Source organism: Plecotus auritus, assembly GCF_963455305.1.
Source record: "Plecotus auritus genome assembly, chromosome: 9".
Taxonomy (NCBI): domain Eukaryota; kingdom Metazoa; phylum Chordata; class Mammalia; order Chiroptera; family Vespertilionidae; genus Plecotus; species Plecotus auritus.
Window position 1 is genome coordinate 49,978,610 of NC_137783.1, and position 19,440 is coordinate 49,998,049.

A 19,440-nucleotide genomic window follows, 5' to 3' on the forward strand; every position below is an offset into this window, starting at 1 on the left:
GGAATCAAACTGTGATCTTCTGGTTCATGGGTTCATGCTCAACCACTGAGCAATACTAGCCAGGCTTTTTTATTTTTCATCCTTTTTAATTTATGTTCTTATTATTTGAAATGGTAATGAATATAAAAAGAGATATATTCAGATAAGTCTCAGTTACATCCTGATGCCTCCCACCCTGTTTTCATTGACTGTTTACATGCAATCATTAATATTAGTCAATAGTTTATTCTTTCTTTGATTCTTTTTGCAAAACATATGAAGATGCCTACTTTTAAATCTTATTTTACTTTTTTCTTACCCAAAGTAACTAAGTTTATGCACTTTTTTGGTTCTTGGTATTTTTAGTTAGCCATATATCCTGCATCTGTATCTCTCCAACAGTGTATCCTGGAAGTCACTCCATACCAGGTGATCATGGAAGCCATGTAAGGAGTAATTGTTGTCTCTCCATATACCTCCCATATCATTTTATGATACAGAATTGTAATATTGTATCACAACAAATATTTTATTTGTGACAACACAACTAAAAAGAGAAATACATATACAGTAAATATCTCTTTTATGACTTCTTTTTTCTATCTTTGCATAATATTTTGTATATAACATAATTATAGAAAACTTCATTGCAGTTATTTTTATCTAACATCTCTCTTTATGGCCTGTTAGTTGCTCAAATATAGAAAAATCTCTCCCTTTCTTTCCTTTCCTTCTTTATTTTGAGTATCATTGATTGTGCCTGGCACATAGCATTTCCTTACTTACTTGTTTTATCTGGAATCCATAAGAGGTTTATTCAGTTGGTCTATTTTTGAATGCATCTATTTTTAAAAATGAAGTATTTTATCTGAAGTTATGAATTCTATTTTGTTATCAGTTATTAACATCCTAACATGGATTAGTTGATCATAGAACTAGTTACTTCTTATAAAAGCATATAAAGGGACAGGTGTCTGAAAGAGGACAGCTATATATTTTGATCCTGGAATGGAAACCCCTAAGAAAGGCAAGGAGTATGAGGGTCATAGATACCTAGGAGAGAAGGAAGCAAACCAGGAAAAGGATCAGAGGGACATGGAAATGGAAAGGTCTCTGTCACTGTGCACAGCTTAGAAAACCTGCTCAGATGATAACAGAGGTTGTATTTATTGGAACAGAACTAGACCTCAAGGAGCATTTTCTCCAGATTAAGAAACCAGTGCCTGGAGAGATTGAACAAGTGACTCAGGACACTTACTATAGACCAGGAGCCAGAACTTAATCTGTGGACCCATCACACTATCCAGGGTTGCTCTTCCAAAGGACACTTGGGAAACTGAACAGGTACCCCACTGCCCTGAGGATGGGGAGAGGTCCTGAACCCTCCAAACTTCAGAGCTCTTTGAATTAGGGTTACTAGTCCCATGATCAGAATGTACATCTGTTTGTCTTGACCTCCTTCAGCCGAGTCTGCTGTATTTGTGCAGGTGCATTGTTCAGCCTCAGAGCATTGTTTAAACTTAAAATCAATAACAAAAAAGTGAGCCAGCAAGAGGCACTGACTGATTAAGTGCTGTCTGTGTGGAGAGTTTAATCCTCTGCCACATTTCTGTTGAAATCCAGAGAAATGTGAAGATGAAGTAAAATGAAAACAGACTAAAAATTATGTCAGATACCAAAATTCAGTAAGGCAGCTGCATCTTTGGCAGGGAATTGAGAATTGGGTGATTTTTGAGTTCCGATTTGGTATAACGATACCAACCCACACATACACCACCTGTACACATAACCCATTCATAAACAATATGCACACACGCACAAAAGAACACATACAACATGTACAGCACAATTCACAGCAAGACACAGAGACTACACATACAACAATGCACATATAAACATCCGCATGTCCACATGTAACACTCATGCACACAAAACACACACATACACACATGAATTTGTTCTTGACTGTCACGATAAAGATGTTAACTCTTCCATCTGCCAACTTACCCTACATTTTTATGTTGATGAAACACATAATAGTAGAGGGAAGAAAAATCTCTTCATCAGAAAATTCAGTGGAAAAAAAAAACTCCCAAGACATTGTCATGTATTACTGGTTGGTTTTGGTGGTTAAGAGAATTATTTGAAAACAAAGAAGCCTTTCACAGAGCCTTTAAAATACAAAAGATTTAATAACATTTACATCTGTGTATCAGCCATGTCCGTAATGCAAGTCATGAATAACACATAAACCAGAGCACGAAAGAACAGAAGTGCTCACACATCATTTAAAATCCAACCCACCCCATCGTCAGAGGAATCAAACGCACAGCAGGAGCAGTTCCAGTTGATACACACACAATATAGTCACTGAAAATGAAAACATATTAATTACGTCTCCTAACAATAAAGTTAGGAGAGAAATGGCAGGAGTCACTAACCTGTTTGACTACTCTGTTGAAATACTGTACCAAAAAGTACATCCTGAGTCGCTTCCTTGTTTTTTTAAAGAAATTAGGGAGTGGGCATTTGAGTGTATTTGCCTTGTTTAACTGCTCATTTAAATCTGCACTTGGGGCTCCTGGCTGTGCTGACTCCTGGCTGTGCTGAAAATGGGAAAAGTTGGTTTAAGATGGATCCTTGTTATAAGTGAGTAAATCACAAAAAAAAGAGAATTTATTGTTGAGCAATGATATTTTAAAACAACAATACCTGCACAGTGCCAGATGGGATATGTGGCAATCCACACTGTTAGGAAAATGGCTGTTTATTACCAAAGCCTAGAGCTCATGTAACAACATGTTTGATAAGGAAACACTGGGAAATCCCTTCTTCTGATTGAAAGAACTTTTTGAGGCCCAAATCTGGTTTTGCACCTCCCTAGATTCATTCATCGGACTTTCATGAATCTCTGGGGTTCGCCTGGGCTTTCTGTACATGCTGGCAGGAACCTCACACTCTGCCATGAGCAGGGAGCCTCTGGTGCCATGAGGGAGAGAACAATGGAGGATTCTGTGTGGCATTTGCATTTAATGTTTGCCTCTCTTTACTCTTTAAGTCAGAGTCTGTTGTTTTTACTTCCAGGAATTAAGAGGTATTCAAATCATGTTAATCTCCCGTCAGCACTAGTTGTTTCCTGGCTTTTGCCGTGGTGTTTGCTTATTTGTTTAACTTCCTCTTCTGGTCCTTGTGTCCCCTTCTACCTCTAGGACTTTTGTTCATGCCAGACCATTGCAGGTTGGTCCTGGACACATTATTTTTTTATTTATTTGTATTTTTAAAAAATATATTTTTAATGATTTCAGAGAGGAAGGGAGAGGGACAGAGGGATAGAAACATCAATGATGAGAGAGAACACCCCCTACTGGGGACGGAGCCTGAAACCCAGTCATGTGCCCTGACCTGGAATTGAACCGTGACCTCCTAGTTCATAGGTCGACACTCAGCCACTGAGCACACCAACTGAGCAAGTCCTGGTCGCTTTAAAATTAGCTCTGTAAATATCAGGGACCCCCTTCCTCTTCTCCCGCATACCTCATTTCAGTGTGAAATTTCACACTCTTCACAGTCCTTGCTGCCGCAAAAGGTTAATAGTCATCTCTTTTTAACGGACTAGAAATACTCAATTCCTATGGATGGCGTTCCAGGGCAAATGAGTGTAATTGCTAAATAATATAGTCATTCTCATTTTAAGTGAGTAATACTTCCTTTGTTCCTAATGTTTCCACCTGCATGAGTGTGTGTGCTTGTGTGTATGCTTCTGTGTGTGTGTGTGTGTGTGTGTGTGTGTGTGTGTGTGTGTGTAGGCAGGCATGAGTGAGACCTCCATTTGGGGGAAGCCACAGCCATCCCATAGGAATTTGCACATTTACGCATTTGAGTTTTAAATGTTGTGCCGCATACTGAGCCTCTTAGGCGCTACAGATTATGTATAATAGATGACCTGCATTTACAGAGATGTGTGCTATACAGATGTAAATGTTATTATAGCTTTTATATTTTATGTTCTTGTTGAAAGATCATTTTGTCTTTGAATAATATGGCTGTTCAAATTTTTTTGGGGGGAGGAGGGGGTTATCTTTAAGAGAATATGAAATGGATATTACACATCATATATTTCTTAAAAGTAATTTGGAATTTTAGGGTCTGGGATTGGGGCTGACTGATACACTGCCACAATGAGATATCACCCCTGGAAAATAACAGCACCAGCACATGCCTGCATCTGTCCAACCTCATAATTCACTTTCACATTGGATTATGGATGTCTGCGTTCAGTGAGTCTATCTTCCCTTTAGGTATTATTTCAGCCCTTTGAGATAATAAGGAAAGTTTAATTGCGTTGTTAATTGATTTTTTGCACAACATTATTACCTTGATTGATTGCAGAGTTGATGAAAATGTTAGACACAGGCAGCATGGAGTATCAGCCCGGCAAGGAGTGGGAGCCTTGTGGAGAATAGATAACCTTGATGTTAAGAGCTATATCCTTCAGATGTGTCTTCCCTTGACATATTGATGGCCCTCGAAAAGGGAAAAGCTGATTGTATGCAGAATGCAATCATTAAACCCACTTCAGCTTGCTGTTGATTAATTTGTTTTTTCCTGAAGGATCTAGTTATAGGGAGGCCTCACTAGTACCAACAGCAGCCATTTTCGAGGCTCCAGACTGTGCTTAACCCTCTCAGAGGAGAAATTACGAGGCTGGCATGCTGAGTCGGGAAGATAACCTTAGGGTGTTCCGAGTGTGGACTTGACGCTCACAGACATCGTCACCCTCAAAATCGCTCTGTTTCCTCCACAATAGTGCTCATTTCCCCCCAAATGCCAAGTTTTTCAAGATGCCAAGGCCAAGGTGCCTTGCACTGACACCGGAGGTAGACTGAAATGGGAACTTCAGGATGCCAGGACGATTGTTAAACAGGCATCCAGAGGTTCCCGGGGAAGACATGGCATTTGGAATTTTTTATTATATATTAGGTAAAACCTTGCAGCAACTCGCTCCCATGATTGGAGACGTTGATTCTTATTATTGTGTTTGTTTCCATGTGTGGGAGAATGACAAGAAGAGATTTCTGCAGTTTATTACATTTTAATTACTCCTCTCCATGGCCTATGTAATTCTTTCCAAGAAACGTTTATTGATAGCTGTCATTGTTAGTACAGTCCAGAGCCATTTTCAAGGTACTGGAAATCAGCTGCTTGATTGATTGATTAAGTGATTGGACTCCTGCTCTCATTCCCTCCCGAAACTCACATCACATTCTCCATAGCCACCCAACCCTGGGCAGAGACTAAGAGGCCCAGCCTTGGGAGAGCAGTTGGCTCTGGAAGAACAGGGGCTCCTGGGCGTGCAGTAATTCTGGAGAGCCTCCTGCTAGGCGACTAGGTGGCTTCCCCGTCCCCTCCCTGCACCAGCCTCTACACTTATGCTTCATGAAGCACTCTGGCTCCTTTTGCCATCTTCTTCCCTTTGTGGCTGTCCCCAATATTCATTTAAACCAAATTTTAATTGTCTAGCATGGTTGGAGGGCTACCAAGAGTTATGTCATCTTCCTGGAATCCTGAGCACCCCTGGAGGGGTACATGGGCTTCGGGGCAGAAGAGAAACAGCTCATGAATCTCCCAGAGCCACATAGTGCCCTGTAGATGGAATTTGTGCTATGGTCCACAGCAGTTTCTCCTCCTTTGGCCCCACTCCCCCTATATTCGGAGTCTTTCTTCTGTTGAACTAAAGACTGGCGCTCAGGGAGTCTAATATCCACAGAGTCTTGGCCCTCAATTACCTTAATGGCTTATAATGAGATTTTGGCCAAGTAGCAGGTAGCAGGTTATTACTTCCTGCTCAGCGTGGGCAATGTCTACGCTGTTAATTTGTGTTGCCGAATGTGGCTCAGAGCTGGGCATCAAACCGTCAGGGCCAGATGTATTCTATTAGGTGCGAGGCTCACATTGGCTCCCAGGCAATTTTTTTCCCCCAATATGGAGGCATGTTACCTCACCATGGGGTGAATCAAGCCAGCCAAATAAAAGGAGGTAATATTGCAAGCCATCAATGTAGTATGTTCCAGAGACAGATAACACCTGGTACCACCCACTGTCAGCAATGTCTCCATGACCTGGGCCATTCTGTCCATAGGCAAAAAGTACACCCCCTTAATATTGCTGGAGAGACTTTATTAAGTTTTAATGAGCCTGACCCTAATGAGGCCCTTATAATATGCTCTTCTACTATTTACTTTGTCTTTATCCTAGGCAAAAAATAAATAAATAATAAATAATAATGTACAGGAGGTTTATAGTACTCTTTTAAACTGCTTTCTGCTATTAATACTTAACCTATAGTTTCTTTCATTAGCATTAGCATATATATGTACATTTTTTCAATGCAGGCTAGAGGATGGGGAGTTGAAGATCAGGAAATAATGAAATATACATGGCATTTGGCCATGAGATTTGCTAGTGCCCAAGAATAATGATGTGCTTTCTGCAGCAACAGACTTGGGGTTATTTTTTTGTAATGCAAACTTCTTTCAGTTAGATCATATATCAGCAGATTCCTTTTGTTTTCCTTTTAGAGAAAGCAATTTAGATTGTCCCACAATTAGGACAGATTACAGTAATATTAGCACAGAGAAAGCTTGTTTGGATTCTTATGAAGGACAGATGGAGGCTGGCCTAACGTGCCTGAGAAAGGAAGATCTTTTTCCGGTCCCTGCAGCGTTTCAATTATGACAAACCCACTTGTGACTGCATCAGCTTGATTTTATTTGAGAAGATCTGTTTTTTGTAGCTTGAAAAATTAAAGAAGAAGAAGCAACTTGTCATACCTTTCAGTGACTCTCTTGATAAATTTTAGGCTGGAGAACCAGACAGAACTGTGGGTGTTCCCCCTTGTGATGTGAGCTTTCTAATGGGAACAGATCTGACCCCAAAAGCAAACTTCTGCTTGAGAGCACAGCCAACATCCCCATCCAAATTCTGCAGGAGGACCCCTGTCCCCACTGCTCAGATGTGTTCATGGAAGATTCCATCACTTTGCAGGGAGACTAAAGACTTTCTGGGAAACTTTTCTGCCAGTTTTTTTTTTAATCTTATACTTTATAAATGATCGTTTGCAGACTCAGTTCCCTTCTACTTATGCAAAAAAAACTTTTTTCTTCTGTTAATATAATCCACACATCACTTAAATGTAAACTTTCATGGGGTTTTTTGTTTGTTTTATATTAAAGAGCTGGAGCAACCGTTTATTATCATTGTTTTTTAAAATTTTCGGTATCACTTGTTTTCAGAATTTTGTTGAGGAGACTGTAAAACCTCTTTTTGGAAAACTGGATGTACCAGGACCTTCAGTCAACCAGATTTTTTTAATCTCGGAACTTGTGTGGTCTTTATTTTACAAGAATAAAAGCTAATGTCAAAAGTTCTATTTTTTTTAAAAGGGGGCCTTGTAGGTCTCCTAGAACAGTGTTTCTTAAAGTGTGGTCCTCCAACCAGTAGCATGCAAATTCTTGGCCCAACTCAGACTCATGAGTGAGAAACTTTGAGGATGGGACTCAGCAACCATTTTCACAAGCTTCCCAGGTGATTCTGATGCATGACCAGCTTGGAGTACAACTGCCGTGGGGACAATCGTAAATGTCCAAGGATGTATAGTAAGCACTGGGAGTCAGAAGAATTACCCTGAGATCCTCTCACTTAGTCAACGATAAAAAACAACAACAACAAAAAAAAAACACACACAACTTATTGAGTACCTACATGCCCTAGGCTCGTGAAGCATGGATGGAACGCTGTCATCTCTAACCTTTTGGAGCCTATATAGAAAAAATACCCTAAGACCTTGAGAAATGTTCAATGAGCAGTTCCCACCCCAGCTACACTTCCCAGCTCTATCACCCTCAATATAAACACTCAGAGAAATACTCAGTTGTGGTCACTATGATGTATCTAGTAAGACAATGAAATTGACTTTGGTTTCACATAATGTTTCATGTGTGACTGTAGACTCAAAGAGGGTTCAAGTTAAACATGAGTTAATGAGTTAATTAAATTAACTGGAACCCAACATTCCCTAGTGGCAGGTCAATCACATGACTCTTACAAAAGGACAAAAGTGTGTGAGAACCCTTTATTTTTGCTTCACTGACCACTTGGGAGGTCTTCCAGGTGAAGTGGAGAGACACACCTGGACTTGGCTCTGGTTTCCCAAGTCCAGTAGCTCCCATTTTGTTTACTCCCTTCTCTGATTGAATCCACTCTTTTAATTTAATTTTGGGAAGTTCTAATTTAAAATGCCATTCCCTGGATTGTCAAACCTTTATTGCTGTCCTTAAAATAACAATAATGATATACTCCTAAAGGGAGGTGGTCACTTCTTCTTGGCATGAAAATAATCACAGGCTCATGTGTCAAAGACCAATGATGGTGACAAAATGATGACTGAACAGAAGCTGGAATTATTATTTGATCTTCCTTTGAGTGGCTGCTCTCTCTTTTCTGACTAATCTGGGCCAGATACTCTTGAGGGCAGGCCATGGCTGGTAGGTTTGGGCAGGGAGGGCCTTAAAAGGAGGTAGCTGTGATTTGCGTGGATGGAGCACACCTTTTGAATACTTTATTGATCCACTTTTTAATTTAATTTAACTTAATTTTTTTGTTTTTTGCTTATCAAATGATGATTGGAAACTCCCATGGGTGGCACACTTCTTTTTGGTCTTCCACAGGAAAAATGATCTTTCTTTAAGAAATGCAGGGATCTCTTTTTGTTTATTAGTTTGCATGCTTCTTTACATTTATGCAGGTGATATGCAAAAAATCCCCAACCCCTGAGCCTGGAAGATTAATTAGAGCAATTGATGGTAAAGAAAATCAGGCCCTGAAATCAAGGCCAGATGAATCCAAACGGTGGGGCATCTGGTAGCCCCATTCCCAGAAAGCCCTCAGCACAGATTGAACAAACATGGCATATTGATCATTATAGAACCTGTAATTGGTGACCAAAAGCACAGTGTGGCTTTAAAGATCCTCCAGAGTAGTTGCAATCATTTTTTTTTTTTTTTAAAGAAAGCTGCTGTTTTTCCTAAATTCATGCTGCCCTCTAGTGGCAATGCTCCCGACTTCAGAGGGAAGGAGGAAAGGATGAATGTGGAGATTAATGGGGAAATAGTGGAGGCAGAAGAGGGGTGAACTTTTTTCTTCTTTCTTTTCTCTCCTGTCTGAAAGATCTCTGAGTCCCTCAGTCAAAAACTGAGAGGGAAAACTGAAGCCATACCACCTGACCATTGCCCATTTGACTGACACCCTGGTTTACGAGACCTCCATCAGTGAGCTGCACTGAAGGGAGTCCAGGTATCTTACCTGATTTGCATCCGTTTTGGCATGCACTTTGGAATCTAGCTTCTCTCTAACCCATTAAACCCCATGTTAAACACACTCACACTAAACTGGCCTTGAAGATTCAAGTTTCTCCCTGGAAAGTAGGTAAGAGTCAGCTTAAGTCCGGGTGTTGGTGTTCTTTGACATTTTGTCCCGTGGGCTGTGTCCTGGAATGCAGAAACACTAGCTGGGCTAGGAAGCAAAAGTTGGGTGGTGTCAGGTCTGGGACTGTGACCTTCAGGAAGTCACTTGGAACCTCATTTTCCTCCTTTATAAAATGAAGAATTTCCCAAAATGAAGATCTTTAAGTTCTGTCTCAGAATTGTTCAATATAGGTAAAGAAATACTTCTAAAGAAAATTTCCCATTCTGTGTGCAGCAAAATCACCAAGTATCTTTACAGGACTGTGTGAGTAAATCACTGTTTAGGAAGTCAGAGTACAAACTGTTTCTGGCTTCATTTTAAGATGGCACAAACATGTAACCTGAGAAGGAAAACCAAAATTGGGATTGCGAAGGAGATGCAGCAGTGTTTTCTTTGCGGGGGCATGTTGTTGGAGCCAGGAGATATTTACTATGGCGTGTGTTCTCTGTTACATACATGTTCCTATTTGATTGAAATACAGTATGTAAGAGTCACGCATATTAGTGATGTTCCAAAAAGGGGACAAGTGAGCCCACCTCAGACCTGGGATGCTTTCCATTAATCTCTGCCGACCAGCGCTACCCCCAATACCAAAAGAAAAAAAAATTCTTTTTAAAGCATTGACATCTGAGGAAAAGCATATTGACTGTCTCCTTTCCAGGGCTCACATTTTGCAAACATCCACTGCCAGATAACTTAGAAATCTGTCAGCCTAATATTTCCTCGATGCGGCAAGGGCTTAGAATGGCCAGGTCAGGTCTGGGCAGGGCCATGGTATCTGCAATCTGAGTGTGGGGACCAGGCGCTCCAGGTGGGACCATGGAGCTGGTTACTAAGGATGCACTCAAAGGGGAAATTACATCTCAGACTTGGACCAGCTTTTACATTTTCCACTAACAGGTTATTGAGGGAAAACCTTGCCCTGCCTTTTTGCTCCTCTCCTTCCTTTCCTACCTTCTCTTCTTCTCAAAATGACAAAGCCTCATTTCAGTGGCCCTGAGAGCCCAGAGTGTATTTCCACAGGCTCTGGCTTGTCACAAGTCAACTTGTCTGCCCACTCACGTGGCCGTTTGTGCAACTGTCCCCGGGCTGGAGGCTGGCTTCTGGGCCCTGCGTTCCTATCACCTTCAGTACAGATGCTGCCAAGACCCTTTCCCTGCTGACGGCTTCCTTCTGCGTTTCCTTCCTTACAAACACGCTGGTGAGACTTGACAAAGCCCAGCATTTGTCTAAGCTGCCTTCATAATCTGTTCTGTCTCGGTGGAAAGTTTAACCTGCCACCAGACCCCACTGGAGGGGTCGGAGCACTGGGGCCCAATGCCCTCTTCTCAAAGGGTATGCTGCCTGACATTTGTTTTTATCTTTCTTTCAATATATGGACACTTCCTCACCCTTGATTGGGTGCCCATACTACGTGTTTTTGACTGGTGTTTGGTAGAAAGCAGCATGTCATAACCCCGTGGGTCTGGAGTATTAACCTTTATCCTGCATACTCTTGGTGCTGAGAAATGAATAAAAATCATCTTTTACTTTAATTTATAATAAGCATTGCTGGTAAACATAATCAACCTGAAATAAAACTGGCAGCAAGTAAAACTGACCGTGATTTGTATTTTGTTGGTATATTGAAAACTGCACACATTCATGGGAAGGAAATCGCCTTGGTAGAAATAATAAAAGCAAAATAAAATCAAAATGAGCTAAAATTACACACAATAAAAGGTGTTGACTAAACTCTAATAGAGGACGCAAGTCTTCCCATCACAATTTAGATCTGCAAAATTTGCTTTAAGGAAATGTGATTTTATAAAATACATACTCCCAGAGCCTTAGAAGACAATTTGTGAAACTTGATATTTGGCAAGTGCTGAGTGTGGACCTTAACCTTAATGTACAAATTACATGGAAAAGAATTGATTCCATTCAAAATAACTTCAATAAAATAAAAATGAAAAGGTTAAAAATAGAATATGGTTTGACTGAATTTAAAATTAAGAAAGTACATAGACACAGACAACAGTATGGTGATTACCAGAGGGAAAGGGGGTGGGGGAAGGTAGAATAGGGAACAGGGGAGGTGTAGAAAAATAAATAAAAATTAAGGAATGAATTGGCTAAATGGGGCTTGCTCTGAATAATGAATGCTTTTTGAAAGAAAAATTACTAGGCTGGTTTACATGGTTATATTCATAAGCCTCAAGCCAAAGCATCCTGTGGGTCAATGGCAGAATTCAAATGTCCACCACTACACAACATCAGGGTCAGCCCGGCAGGGCCTGGGCACTCTTTCTTTTTTTAATGTATCTTTATTGTTGAAAGTATTATAGACATCCCCCTTTCCTTTCCCCATTGACCCGCTTCATCCCATACCCATCCCTCCTAGGCCTTCACTACACTATTGTCTGTGTCCATGGGCTATGCATATATGCATATAAGTTTCCCATAAATCTCTCCCCCATCCCCCATTCTCCACCCCCGCCACCCTTTCCCTGCCTTCCCTCTGAGATTCATCAGTCTGTTCTATGCTTCTGTGTCTCTGGATCTATTTTGTTCATCAGTTTATTTTGTTCATTAGATTCCACATATAAGTGAGATCCCGTGATACTTAGCTTTCTCTGACTGGCTTATTTCGCTGACTACTCTTCATGGGTTGTGTTGTATAGTGAAGGAGAAGAGTTTGAGGGAACATACTCATTTGTAAGACTAGGGAGCATCCTTTAGGCAACACTGTGTGAGGTGTCCCTGAAGGATTTAGCCAGGACAGTGTGCCCCTGGTCCATGGAGAAGACGTTTTGGGGGTTAGCAAGCATTTTGCGACCATGACAATCTATTCCAACCCAAGATTCTGGTCACAAACTGAGACACTTGCCTGAAGTCCCACTCAGGTAGTGTGGGAAGGAAGTGTCACTTTCTCCTGTGCTTTCTCTACCCTCCCCTGGGGGGGTCAGGACGAGAGCCTGTCCCCCTTTTATTCTCAGGTTGGCCTGGCATGGAGGATGGACATGGCTCTCCTTGCACAAAATCTGCTCCCAAGCAACCCTTCCTTTAAGACCTTTCAGCATCTCTCTTCTTTTCATTTGACCTTAGTATTTAAGTAGCTTACACTGAAGCAGGCTGTGTGCGGGGTGCCTGGAACTCTGCGGGCTCTGCTAAATCCTTTGTGGCATCCACAGCGAGCTGATAGCTCTTCACACCGCTGACCTCGGGGTACTGCTCCAGCCACTTCCCAGGATTGTAAAACACGGGTGTTTATTCCTCCCAGGTCCCAGCTCACTCACAGCTGCACATAACAAAGAGCGAGGAGTGTGCTTTCCGGGACTGTCCTTTCCCGTGGACGATGTTTACAGCTCTTAAGGCTGGATGATAACATTCAGTGCACTTCTCTCCTTCAGCAGACGAAGTGATTACTTTGTTTTCCTGGGAGAAGAGTCTTCAGCATAAAAACAACACCTGTGTTTAGGAACTGAAGCTGCTGCCTTCTATTACTTTGCCTCCTTCTTTAGTAAGGCAACCGTCTAATCTGTATGTATTTTTAAAGCATTTCAAACATCTGTACTCCTACCAGAGATTAAAGTATGAGTCTTCGACAACTGAAATTCCTAACATTGTGGATTTTGTTTACCTTGTATATGGATGATAATTTTAATGATATTAATTTATCTGGTCTACAAATATTCACTGCATACATCCTCAGTATGAGGACTGTTTCAGGCACTGGGTATTAATAGAAACAGGGCAGGAGTGAGTATTGTAGAGGTGACATGCCAATGGGTATGTGTATTGTCACCTGGAAGCATTGTTCTAAAGCACTGGTTCCCAACGTGGGCACAGGCCCCACAGGGCAGCAATTTGATTTTTAAGGGGGCGGGGAGGGAATTCAAGCATGAGTTATTAACAGTGAATTTTTGCATTTCTTATGGTTCTAGGGGTCTCATATACAGTATATAAATATATATTGTGACATATTTATGCATTTCAGTTCTCTATTATGTTTTGAAACTTTATTTGCTATTTTTTCATATCACTTCATATTACTATTATTTTTTAACAGTTTCTTAGTGATTTCTTCCTCAGTACTTCAACTGTCCTTTTGTTCTTTCATTTCTGTCTTTCATGGATGCCATGTTCTTTGGAAACTTGTTTAGACCAAGTTAATGGCCTTTTTGGCTTCCTCCACGTGAATAGGAGTTCACTTTTTGAATAATAAGAATTATATGTCACAGGGTTGGGGCATCAGGATTTTAGAGATGCTTAGGTGGGGCATGGCCAAAAACAGGTTGGGGACCACTATTCTAGAATATTCCACAATGGACCAGAAAGATTCTCCGGATACTCCTTCCCTCTCTGCCAATGGACCCACCCACCTCTTCCTAACACTGTCATCACTTTTTTCAGAGGCTGTGAAGAGCTCCTTCCTTTACTCTTGCAGATTAGAGAACAGGCGTCCATCTGTGAGCAGCCCTTGGTCCCTTGCCCTGTAGAACTTGCTGATTATAACTACTACCGTCACAACAGAGTAAAACCTGCTTGTCATTATAAAGCTACTCTTACAAGCATTGGTGAGAACACCATTTAATATGGTGAATACCAAAGCTAACATTAATAAGGTTAATAAAATTGATACTTTATTTTACTGAGACAGATTCATTGGCCCAACCTATACCGCATTATCAAATAAGTGTGTATATTTGTACTAGAGGCCTGGTTCATGGATTCATGCACCAGTGGGGTCCCTCAGCCTGGCCTGCGCCCTCTTACCATCTGAGACCCTTGGGGGATGTTGGAGTGCTGGTTTCAAGGGATGTAGTAGTGCTGGAAAAGGCAAGCAGCTGGGGCCAGGTGCCTGCTGCTGCTGCCACTGCTCGGTAGCACTTCCGTGGAGGCTGGAGAGGCTTGCCAGCAGTGAGTCTGGCATTTGGCGCCAAACGGTCAGCTGAGTGGTGCTCAGCTGTGGGAGTGCACTGACCACCAGGGGGGCAACTCCTGCATTGAGCATCTGCCCCCTGGTGGTCAGTGTGCATCATAGCAACCTGTCAACTGGTCGTTTGGTCGTTCAGTCACTTAGGCTTTTATATATATAGATGAGTAAAGACTACTATTTTGTCACAACTAAAATGCACATGGTAAACCACTAAATCTGATATTTAGTCTTAGTTCTATTGAATATGGAATTAGGAGATTTGAGTCAAAGCTAGCAAAACACAGGCTAGGTAGTGGCAAGCACTTCCCAGCTCAGAGCATGAAATACACTGCAGAAAGTTAGTGGGTGTTCTTTTGTTGGAGGTTTTGAGATCCAGCAGTGCTACCCTTCTATATGTTATGGGACTCTGGCCTGATGGGTTTCAAGAACTGATTTAGTTCAAATGAAATTTTTGATGAACTTACCATTGGATATGCCTGCTACATCAGGCAAGATTGGACCTGCCATCCTCATCTTCATAAGGGAAGCACTGGGAAATATTAATTCTTCTACTTCCAAGCTAAAATGAACCTCAGAGATTATCTGGCCCTTAGCCCTCACTTTATAAATGGGGAAACCAGCCCAGTGAAGAAAAGGGAGGGGAGTATGATCACATGACTGTTGGGGCAGAGCTGGGTCTAACTATAGATCACCTCCACCTCTTCTTATCAACTGGAAGTGCAAGGCCCTCTAGGAGGCCAGGGAGCCCTGGGTCTTTGCTGGACTCTGCATGCCTGGGCCAGGACTCCTCCCACCCCCGCCCCCTGGCACACTCGGGGTTCTCCCCAGCAGTGTCTCCAGGACCATTCCTGCCTTCACAGCCTTGCAGCCAAGGAGAGAGGCAGCTCCAAGGTCATAACTTAACCTGCATAATTAGAACATTCATTCCAGAGGGGGGAAACATTTAAAAGATAAAGGACCTCTTTAAAGCAGATTCTTTCCCAAACATTTCCCCCCATAATTATAGTTTTAAGAAGTTATGGCGATGGCGGAGCTGGCTACTTAGGAAAAATTAGGAGTCTCATTTGGCAGGAGGGGATTTCCCAGGGGACAACACACTGTCATTTTTTTTTAGGGCCCCCAGAAAGGAACCACACACCGATGGCTACAGGCCGGCCTGATGCATGGCAAGTTTGCTTCACTTATTATGGCCAATTAATTTCTCCCCAAAGAACTAAAAACACTACATATTCCATTAAATGTTGTTCCCCCTTCAGTCCCCAGACACAGGAGTTCGAGGAGATAGAAACAAGCGGATGCATTGGAGATGCACAGGGAGACCACCACCTACTGAGTCACCACCACGGGTTCCCAAATCCCAGCCTGCGCGCCTCTCCAACAAAATGCCTTTGCCAGCAAACTGTTCCCTCTGTAATTGTCACAGTTTAAGGCAGTCATTGTGACAGGAAGAGGGAGCCATGGGGAGAGCAGGAAAGAGGGTCACACGCCACCACCTGCCTTAATTTATGAGCAAATCCTCTTGTTACAAATAACCTTCGTGATAAATAAAGTGCTGTGGCCACATATGGGGCTGTGGCTTTATTTTCTTCCTTGTTAATTTCATTTATTAATTTATTTAGCACAAAAGTTCCATTTGGGGGGTAATCACTTCCCAACTGTGAGCTCGGTCAGATAGGAGTGTCAATGGAGACGACACTTGTGTAATTGTAGGGTTTAAGTTTAAAATTTTTAGTCTGATTTGGACTGTCACTGGCTGGACCACCTATCTTTCCAGAGGAGCACCAGCAGGGCAGCTGGACTAAATTTTTGGCTGCTGGACAGTCCCTGTGCTGTCCTGGGGCAGCCCATAGACAGAGTGGCTTCCCTTGAAGGATGTTATTCAAGGTGACAGCTCCTCACATGTTGCCACTCTGATCACCCCCAGTAGCCAAGGTATCCACCTGCAAATCCCAGATTTATGGACTGAGGTCATCCTTAGGCCCCTTGACCACAGCACTCTCACAGACAGGGCTTCCAGGAACTTTACAGCCACAGTGAGTTTTGTAAAGACGTCTGGGGAGAAAATCTGCAGGAGTGGGTGGAGGAGACCCCAGTGATAGGGAGTGATGTCAGCTTTTGTTAGAGCCACAGGCAGCATTAAAATATCCTTGGCATAATATGGCACTGGTATCTCTGTCAGCATCTCTGTTTTCTGTCACCACACACAATCCTGGGCCTGTCTCCTGCCCTGACAGTGTCTGTTCAGATCAGGGTATTGCCCGCACAGAGACCAGCCCTGCTCCCTGCCACACAGCCCCTTTGTTTGAAGTCTGCCCTTTTGTCATTAATGCACTTCGTGTCTATTTAAATCTGACAGTGACTGTGGTATCTGTTTTCTTGTCAAGAGATCATTGACAATATTAATACCTCATGTCCTTGCCTCGTTCTCCAAGCTCTGACACCTCCCTGTGTCTCCTGCATTCATCAGACAGCCTCTCTCTCCAGGATGCCTATAAACTGTCTTGCGCCCAGGTCCAAAGCAGCCCCTAAAAAAGGACTTTTATCAATGCCAACCATAGAGAAGGACTGGGGAACATGGCTCAGAACACTTCACCTTCCTCCATGTCAGGACCCGTGTTCCAGGTGTAACAGCCTATTTCCAGGAGAGTTGAGGTTTACTGTGGGGAGAGGGCAGAGAAAAGAAATCCAATCTGAATGTGCTGGAAATTTTGCAGGAGGGAATGAATACGCCCACTGGAGTGTGGTGTGTGTATCTGCCTTGAATTCTTTTACTCAAGAGCAAGACTGTGCTCTTTATGATATCTGACAGCCCTATCCATTTTTTTTCTGGTATAAAAATGCATGCTGTCCTGGTGCTATAGAGAGATATTAACATCTTTCCACCTCATTCTTCCAAATTCTTCATGGGTGTATTTGAATCAATTATGTTTAAGGAAGCCCCTTGTGGATTTTCAGAAACAGCTGCGACACTCCCACCCAGGCCTGTAGGGGATGCTGTTCCTGGAACAGATTCTAACCAGCCAAGCCCACAGACAGGTTCTGGGCATTGGGGACAATGTCAGTCCAACCCGAGGTGCTACACATTAAGCCCAATAAAGAGAACAGATCAATGGCAATAGCCAAAAGAATCACCTAGAGATTTTAAGAAAGGATTCAGGGAGGTTTTATCCAAGCTCAGTGTTTCCAGACCCAAACTCAAAAACAGAAATTGGGGATAGGGAGCTAAGTAGAAAGTATGGCCAAGGGGGAAGTGTGGGCCACAGCAAACTTGCTCTTGGGAATATGGTAAAAAATAGAAGGAATGAGAACATCACCAAGACCAGTTTGGAGGCCATGGGAGAGTATCATCCTCTCACCAGCTCTCAGATTCTGTGACCCCAGCAATTCCCAACTTTGTCCCAAGTCATTCAAACCTAGGAGCTTCTGCCTGTCCTTAAAGGTTTCTGAGTCATTTTTTAACCCTTAATTAAGAAGAAGATTTAAAGTTCTGAAATGGAGAAGTATCCCTTATATAATCACAAAATATTTACTACTTAGAACCTCTGATGTGAAGGACCTGGATAATTTCAAATGCTAATTTATCCCAAGTAAACAATAGCTGGTGATTGTTGGTTTCCTACTATCACACTGATGGGAAAAAAATCATACATATAGGTAGCTATTTTTATAGGCTGATTTGTGGCTCATGAATTAATGTTTTATGGATATTTCTGTTTGTTTTTTCTTTCTGGTTATGCACACATCAGAGACTCAAGTGCTATTAGTAACAAGATAGATGTGAAGCTGATTTTTAAGTTTTTCTAAAATTAGAAGAAAAAACAAGGTGGCAAAAATAAAATTGTAGTTTAAATATTTTCTTGGAAAAACTTATTTTTCCTTAATAATCCTACAAAGCTTTTATAATAACTATGGTAGATGATTTCTTATGGATATTTAGAATAAATATTGAATTGATTAAAAAGTTTAACCTTATTCTAAGGGTATTTTTCATAGTTAAATCCTCCCATAACTTCCTTGAGTGAAAGGAAAACTGTATATGGAGCTATACAATTATTTAAAATAAAACTGAAAATAAAAATTAGCCCTAGCTGGTTTGGCTCAGTTGGCCTGAGGACTGAAGGGCCCTGGGTTTGATTCCCAGTCAGGGTACATGCCCGGGTTTCAAGCTCGATCCCCAGTGTGGGGGTGTGCAGGAGGCAGCTGATCAATGATTCTCTCTCATCATTGATGTTTCTCTCTCTCTCTCCCTCTCCCTCTCCTTTCCTCTCTGAAATCAATAATATATGTGTGTGTGTGTATATATATATATATATATATATATATATATATATATATATATAATCAAATGCATTCCTGCCTGAGACTACAGTTCAGCCTGTGAGAAGGATCCTTTAATGTCCAAACTCTTGTGACTTTCCATGTGGCATGTTGTCAGCACCACCCCTCTTCCTTAATCAGCCCTTAAGTGCTTGATGCCTTCTGGGAACTGGAAGGTCCTTTTAGGAAGTTAGTAATATTGACTCATGATAGAGGACTGAAAATAGTCACATTCAGGGAAGACTGTTCCACATCTTTTGCTTGGGCTGGGCCCATCTTTAAATTCTTAATTTCCCATTTTTGGAAACTTCTAAGGGAACCTGGAGAGAGGAGAGGGTTATGCTTTCTTTTGAGGAGTAATTGGCCAAACTAGAAAAGTCTCTAAAATGTGGAAGAGACATCATGGAGGAAACCACGATATTCTGGGAGCCTGTGCTCTGCTGACATTTTATTTGAATGTCAATGGTGAGGACAAGAAGGGAGGGTCCTTCCTCCTGGGACTTACTCCTTCTGCTGCCACCTGTGGGATCTGGGCCTGTGTTGTGTCCTGCTTTGCAGCACCTATTCGGTTCCTGTTGGAATGGTGGTTTGTAACGATGTTTTCTTCTATTTTCAGGTGTCCTGGGGAAGTGTCGCTATGTTTACTATGGGAAGAACTCGGAGGGCAACAGGTTTATCCGAGATGACCAGCTCTGAAGGCA

General features: G+C 42.0%; 1 protein-coding gene across 2 annotated transcripts in view; it reads left to right on the forward strand.

Annotated features, from left to right (window-relative positions):
• Positions 1 to 19,440, forward strand: part of LRMDA (leucine rich melanocyte differentiation associated) — a 1,091,841-nt gene that overhangs the window by 1,059,824 nt on the left and 12,577 nt on the right. For both annotated transcript variants that reach the window (XM_080687598.1, XM_080687599.1), the window contains exon 7: positions 19,356 to 19,437. In XM_080687598.1, the coding sequence (XP_080543724.1) occupies positions 19,356 to 19,435 (80 nt within the window). In that variant the 3' untranslated portion in view covers positions 19,436 to 19,437. The remainder of the gene's footprint in view (positions 1 to 19,355; positions 19,438 to 19,440) is intronic.